The following is a 7421-nucleotide window of genomic DNA, read 5'->3' as shown; positions in this document are numbered from 1 at the left end:
CATCCCACCGCGGATAACCAGGATCCAAGACATCAGGGGCTTTGGTTTCCCCTGTAATATACCCTAATCGGCCTTTGCCACGAAGAAATAGGGTGACAGATTGAGACCATTGCAAAAAGTTTCTGCCATTTAACTTGTGCAAAGTTATTTGCAAGGAGGGGTTTTCGGTACCTAAGGAGACCGAAGAGATGTCCTGCCTTGTTACAGAACTGGAGGAAATCTCAGATTCTTGTGTAGGGTTTGTTGTCTTCTCCATTAGAAGGCTTGAGAGTTTAGAATGGAAGATCAGAAAAATTCAGAGACTTAGTTCAAAAGAGTGGCTCTGATACCATGTGAAAAATCAGACTTCTTCACTACATTTTACATTAGAGAAGAATACCTATTTATATACATTACACCCTAGGAACAAAATGGTAGAAAACAGCTAAGATATTGCAAATCAGAATCCCTGAAAATTAGGGATTATAACTCCTAAAATCTAGTATTTAAGTCAACACATAGCAGCTGTAAAATACAGCTAACATCTACACAATAGTCAACACACAGCTGTAAAATGCAGCTGACATCTGCAACATATTGTTTGACAAGTCGAAGGATAAAAGCACTGTGCGGTAATAGTTGACTGCAAAAGTAAAACAAGGAAATTGAGTCACAGTGAATCCAACTCTTTCAGCAGATTAAAAAATAGAAAATATTAAAGGCTAATCAATGATCAATAACCCGTATCGAAAGAGGTCTGATTATCTGTTGTTATATACATCATTAAAGGACTAATCAATGTGCACAATGTTCTCTGTTTAAGTCAATGGCAATCAAGAAGTGAATCATGAATTCAAGTGGGAGCACATGCAACTAGGAAAATTGAAATATAACGCCACCACTTAAATGTTGAATTAAGATTAGGTTTAGGCACAATTGATTGAGGACAATGCTCTCAGACAGTCTCAGAATATAAAAATCTAGATCAATTTATGCAATAAGGACAGGTTTCTGCATAGCAACAATGAGAAATGAATGAAAACAAATACGCAATGAAGGAAACATGCTATAGCTTACCTGTGCATATCCTCTACAATTGCAGCCAGTAAATCCTAACTATACAGGTGTAAAACTGGAAGTTCTACACAAACAGATTGTTGTTGCATAGTGGTCATTAAGGAAGACAAGGAACGAGGTACAGAACCATCAACCATCAACACCCTTTCAACAAGGGCTAATAATGGGCGAATAGGAACATCCACCTGTTAGTTAGACCATGTAATGTTTCTCAGAAATATTAGATTCCATTCACATTCTAATTATTTCAAAAAAACACAAGAAAGATATAGTAAAAAAAATTAATAATACATTATAATTCATCTGAAAACATCATTCATTACCCGAACAGGATAAGAACTTGTAAGCATTGTAGAACAGAAAACTATCAGCATGGAGATACTTGACATTGTCAATTGCCCAGACCTGCTGCATCATCTACAGCCTCTCCTAGCAACGTATGGCCTCCCAAGGGAGGAGGAGGATCTTTACCAGGTGGGACCAGTGCTCTAAAAGCTTCAGTACCTTTATGTTCTGCAGGAAACACAAAACACAGTTTCAATTCTTTTTTCCCCCTTCTATAAGAAACTGAAAGATGAATGTGGAACAAAAGAAAAGAAACTACAACCATGAACCAAATTACTTGATAGCATCCCCAGAAATGGGTATTAAGCATTGCGGAGAACACACAAAAAGTTCCAACTCATATTAGAAAAATTAAGTTAGTCCCACTAAAATAGACCCAGAATAAACACTATCCCGATACTCCTTCCCACTTAAGATGGATAGATTTGCATCTCAAAATCAATGTTTAAGGCTGACGCCCAAAGTGAGACAAAAAGATTAATCAAAATGCAAACAGAGTTTTTAGTGATTTAGATAAATGACAAGATCTGATAAAATCATGAAATATTAAATAATACTTTTCATTGACTCCTGTTACAAACAAAACAAATCAAAATAAATAAAACTTCCAAAATTTTAATTCATGAGCTATAATCTTCATCCTCAAAACATCATAAACAAAGATTGGATTATCAAGACACATAAATTGTTAGCATATAAGTTGTGACACAGTAATATTATCATGAAGAATTTGAAATATTATGTGCAAACGGAATGCAAACAGAATAATTTATTGATGGGTGAATTTCAAATTACCCAATATTGACATGACAATCTTCAAAATACCCTCAAACTATTATAAAGCTCAACTGACCCATGTTTATTCAAAAAATAAGGAAAAAATGGCGACCGGTTAATAAAATTTTTTTTGTCCTCTTAACAACTGTCATTTCCCAATGTGGTAATCTGAAATTAACCATTTATTAATTAATATAAAGCCAATTAAATCTAATAGTTTTTTAGAGTAAAATCATACAGTGCGATTTCCGATAATAAATGAATTCTCTTGTGATTAAGTACTGTGGCAGAAATATAAGCACCAGTGCCATAACATTCACGGAAGCAAACATAAGTATCAACTACTATATACCTTCTTCTAAACCTTGGAACCCATCATTCATGTTACTGTTTATTAATAACAATATTTTCTGCATCATCAACCACCAGCTTTCCTCATCTCCTTTGTAAAATACTAGTTATGCAACCCAAAAGAAGGGTGAATTGGGTTTCTAAAACTTAAGATAAACAAACCACACAACAATTGAATCTAATGCCTTAATGAAATAAAAAACAATAAATTTACGGGAAAGTTAAATAAATTAATATTACATCCCATTTTTCTTTAAAAAAAAGTATAATATCTCAGTAATTAAAATAAATAATAAAAAATAAGAGATCAGTCACTTTCTTTATCATTGCAATTGATAACTGTCTATTAAAACAATTACTAATACAATTGCAATGCTCATTTTCTGAACAGCTCAAATATTTAACCATTATCAATATTTGAATTCTCTTTTGACGGCAAATGAATATCAACAATTTGGTTTATCTGTGTGTGCTTCTATAATTTCTTCAATGACCATGAAATTTGGTAATCTAATAAACTTATTCTTGATTTTGATCAAACAAAAAAATTTTTAGTAAAATCAAGAAGAAGTTTCGAATATAAAATCACAATAAAATTCAGTGCATACAAAAGATAAAATACTAGTTAAACATCATATCTTGACTAAGAAAAACAATCTAAAAAAAAAATCATTTTGTGCATAATTAACACAATATCTATGTCTACACATAGTAAGCATTGAAAGCGATAAGATTGAAAATATCGTCATATGAATAATCTTTACACTAATGAAAACTGCAAACAATTAAAATAAAAATAATACACAAGATTAAATAAGTGTATAAATTTATATAGCAAAAAGAAATATTAGCAAGATATTGTTACCTTTGATTGCTGGTAATCTATCACCAAAAAATCATCTAAGTTTGAGAAGTCATCAATGTAAGAGCTTAACATGAATAAGGCCTGGTTGCACCCTGTCTTGATTCCCAATTCTGTTATAACTGAGGAGTGACTGTGTGGACCCAACAAAAGTAATTGGAATATTTATGAAATTCTTATCCTTTGAAGGAGTAATTTACTTACAATTTTATCCTTAACGTGCAATCAAATTTTGCGTCGATTAAATGTTCGTGTTTAAAATTTATTGACGTGCTGCGAATGCCAAAGTGGGGATGTAGAGTTAGCATCCTAACTGAAGTGATAACAATCAATGACAGTTACATATTAGATAATGGCTGATTTTATATAATATATACAATCATTTATACGAGAAAACTTTTGAGAAATAATGTAAAGAATATATATTTCACTTTTTTTTTTTAATTCATGAGTACAAAGGCTCAATTTATATAAAGTATTAGAAACATAGAAAAGGAAATGATACAATTAACATAATTTGAGAATAATGATTAATTAGTAAAGATTTAGTCAATCTATCATTATGTTGATTGACAATCAATCTTTCTTAATCACTAATTAAGATGGAGACAATCAATTATTTGATTGATTGTTTTGATTCCATCAATATTTCTTGATTATTAACAATAGGACTATATGAGACTGGCATGAAAAATATTAGAGAAAAAGAGTGACATACAACCACATTCTCAAGAAATCCATATAATATACGTGAGGCATGGCCAATTAAGGTGCTCAAACCAAGAAGTTTAAGTTTAATGTACCTTTCTGAAAGTTTAAGTTTTATTTAACCTTGCTGATGATGTTTAATCAATGTGGCCAAATTATTTTAAAGTGACTCAAAAACAAAATAACCTTACCAGTGGGGAATAGTAAATACTCTTTTCAACCTGTTACAACAGATAAAAGCAGATAAATTACTCTGAAAACATTAAAAAAATAAAGATAAAAAATGAAAGCCCACCTCTTACAATACAAAACATCATAATCAGTCACGGAAAGATTAAAAAAAAAATCGTAATTTATGTACTGCGTTACCAAAGAGAAAATTTGCGTCTTTCATGAAAGTAGCAACTAACTTACAGGACATTTCGCATATTAGTTTCTCGCAAGACTTGCAAATTAAAATTACATCTTCAAAGCCTAATATATGGGGCTTAACAATTATTATTATACATATAAATTAAGCAAAATGAGTTTTATTACCTCAAACTCAGCAGCCCCCACCGCAAACAGTAAGAGTACTTGGAGAAAAACTTCTGAGGCTGAAACAGCACCAGATGACAATGCCTTATTGCACAAAGAAAAGTTATCAGAAACTGGAAAAAAAAAAAACTAATGCTTTATTGAACGTAAGAGGCGAATTGATATTTATGATTCAAAATTTAAAAAATTGTTGAAACACAAATTCATGAGAGAGCGGCACAGACACAGAGAGGGGGAGAGAGAGAGAGAGAGAGAGAGAGAGACTTACTTTGGACGGTGAGTCCGACTGAGGCTGACGGACACCGATGGGCGGCGAAGTAGACTACGACAGGCGGCGATTTGGCTTTTGGGGTTTATATTTTTAAGTTTGGCGGCGTTTTTACATTGTTCTATAATTTTGAATGTTATTTTTACATTCTTCTAAAACTTTGGTTCGCTTTTCGGATCGACCGACAAATTGAAAACCGAACCGGACCGGAATTAAAATCAGGCCATCCATTTTAGAAAGGGATGGGCTGTAAACCAAAATTAGGCCTAGGCCCAAAGTGAACAAGCATCAGCACGTAAGGGGGAAGAAAACCGACACCGTCGTGTAATTTACCTTGGAGAAGCTAAACGTCGCCGTCTATTCGACAAGGGCTTTAAACGACGGCTAAAGAAATCAAAAGCGCTAAAATCGATATCAGCTTTTGTTTCTGCTTCCATTTGTCTTCGCTTTGATCAAGGTACGTGCTTTCGGATTTAGTCATGAATTCTGTGGTCAGCACGTTGTTTATTTTATCTGTAGTTGAAATAATTTATGATTGGTGTTAAAGCAGTTTCTGGGAATAGCACTGTCGGTTATTATTATTATTATTATTATTGTGGTTTTGACATTTCATCAAACAGTTGGTGTGCAAATGCTATTGATCACTAATGGTCTTATCTTTTCATTTTTTTGGGTTTGATTGATGAGTGAAAGCATTGGTGATCAAACAGGTCTTGGATTATGCTAGCTGGATACTAGTGGATAGCCTTTGTTGCTACTATGATTTCAAAAGGGTTTTTGCTGTCATTCCCGAAACCATAATTTGCAGTAGTACTTGTAGCAATGTAGAATTTGTTCCTTACAGTTACTGACCCTAGACTTGGAAAATATATGATATTTGGAGCCAGAACCTTACATTGTGTGGAATACATTGAAGGGAATGTAGTATCCCTTTTTCAGTTTTAAGAGAAGCCAATAATTGAGATTTTCTTGTGTTATTTTTCCCACTTGATGGTCTAATTGTAGCTGGGTTCATGGATTCATGATTGAACGCACAATTCTTACCAAAATCCCTCTTCAAAATTTTTGTTGAAGGACAAATACAATGTGATTATGCATCCATAGACAGCCAGTGCCCGTGATTTAATGTATCACCAATAGTAGAGAGGAAAGAAGAATGAAAAAAGAAAAGGAATGATAATTTGCCCATGGCTTTTTTATCTGTTTATCAAATGCAGTGGTGGTAGGTGTTTTTTAGTTATATTTTTATATTATTTATTTACCTTATCTCTCTTAATAGCATCCATGCACGTCACCTCAAATTAAACTAATGCGTCTAGAGGTTGGTTGTGTTTAAATTTGAATTTTTTTTTTTTTTTTGGATATTCAACTTGAAGGTTATATGCACTATGGTCTATGGAGAATCACTTCTTTGTGCTTATGACATATATATTCCTGTATTTTTTTGGGCTCATGTACAATTTATGCTCCTGCGAAGTGTCTTCTGCCAAACTTTTCAGTTGAGGTAATTGAAGTGATTGTTATGCTTTGACGGGACCATGCTGTAGTAGTTTAGAGTGACAGATTATTCAGGTGAATCTGTTGGTACAATTGTTTTTTTTTTAATTATTGTTATTATTTATGCATCAGGAGATACCGAAGATGGAAACGCAAAAGATTCAGCAGGAGAAACAATCATCACCTGTTGCTCCAACTCCTGCCATGACTTCATGTCGAAAGAAGAAGAAAGATGATGCCACTTTCTTGGAGGATTTGAAAGATCACATTGATGAGTTTGTAAATGCATCAATGGAGGAACACAAAACTTGTTTTTCAAAGACCATCAAAAAGGTTCATTTCCACTCTCTTCTATGTTAAGAGTGCCCATATGTGTAAAGCTTCTTTTCATTTTGTATTTATATTCCATTTCTTACTGGATGATATATGCTGGATTTTCAGATGTTTGGTATGTCAAAAGTTGTAGCAGAAAGGAATGCTAACACCCAGGAAGTTGAAAGCTCCCTGCCCCTTCAGACAACAATTTCAGATTAAACTTCCTTCCCTCTTGCAGGCGGTTGATATCTGGTTTTAGGCCACGTTAACTTGTATTTACCAAAGACTTGCAAAGATCTAGTAACTTTATTTTCCAAGTACCAACTCAGTTAATCAAGATGAATAAGGTTGTATAAGATAAGAGTTTAGTAGTTTACTGTAGTGAACCATGTAAATTATGCAGTTTGGGGACTATATACTTTTGCCTGTTATATGAGCTCTGTTTATTTTGATTTGAGATAGTTTCACGTTAAAGTCTTGACTCTGTAGAACTTGGTGAATAATCATTCGTTAGGGAGTGGGAATTACTTGAGACCTAAGCGACCCAGGTTCTTTTTATATATATATATATATATATATATATATATATTTTGTACCATGGAATACAATTAAAAGCATGGGCAGATGGCTCGTTCTGTTTTATTAGTACAAGAGATGTTAACTGTGGCATGCTGCTGTTAACATCGTTAAATTTCTTTTTTTTTT

At 33.2% G+C, this 7421-nt stretch overlaps 1 protein-coding gene across 3 annotated transcripts; it reads left to right on the top strand.

Annotated features, from left to right (window-relative positions):
- Window positions 1-5185: 5185 nt before the first annotated feature.
- Window positions 5186-7170, top strand: LOC18034078. 3 transcript variants are annotated; one of them, XM_024178217.1, is made up of 4 exons: window positions 5186-5361; window positions 6382-6408; window positions 6534-6734; window positions 6843-7170. In XM_024178217.1, the coding sequence occupies exons 3-4, from the start codon at window positions 6546-6548 to the stop codon at window positions 6933-6935; spliced, it is 282 nt and encodes a 93-aa protein (XP_024033985.1). In that variant the 5' UTR covers window positions 5186-5361; window positions 6382-6408; window positions 6534-6545; the 3' UTR covers window positions 6936-7170. The 3 variants fall into 3 exon arrangements, with proteins under 3 accessions (XP_024033985.1, XP_006423275.1, XP_024033975.1); XM_024178207.1 differs by lacking the exon at window positions 5186-5361 and adding an exon at window positions 6058-6225; XM_006423212.2 differs by lacking the exon at window positions 6382-6408 and having other exon boundaries at window positions 5187-5361.
- Window positions 7171-7421: the final 251 nt, after the last annotated feature.

The sequence above is a fragment of the Citrus clementina genome, unplaced genomic scaffold (assembly GCF_000493195.1).
Source record: "Citrus clementina cultivar Clemenules unplaced genomic scaffold, Citrus_clementina_v1.0 scaffold_8, whole genome shotgun sequence".
Classification (NCBI taxonomy): domain Eukaryota; kingdom Viridiplantae; phylum Streptophyta; class Magnoliopsida; order Sapindales; family Rutaceae; genus Citrus; species Citrus x clementina.
This window is presented reverse-complemented; position numbering and strand designations above follow the sequence as displayed.

Coding starts and splice junctions, on each gene's coding strand:
- LOC18034078 (XM_024178207.1), top strand. Junction 6,409..6,533: donor TGCCAAACTTTTCAGTTGAG/GTAATTGAAGTG, acceptor TTTATGCATCAG/GAGATACCGAAGATGGAAAC. Junction 6,735..6,842: donor TTTCAAAGACCATCAAAAAG/GTTCATTTCCAC, acceptor CTGGATTTTCAG/ATGTTTGGTATGTCAAAAGT.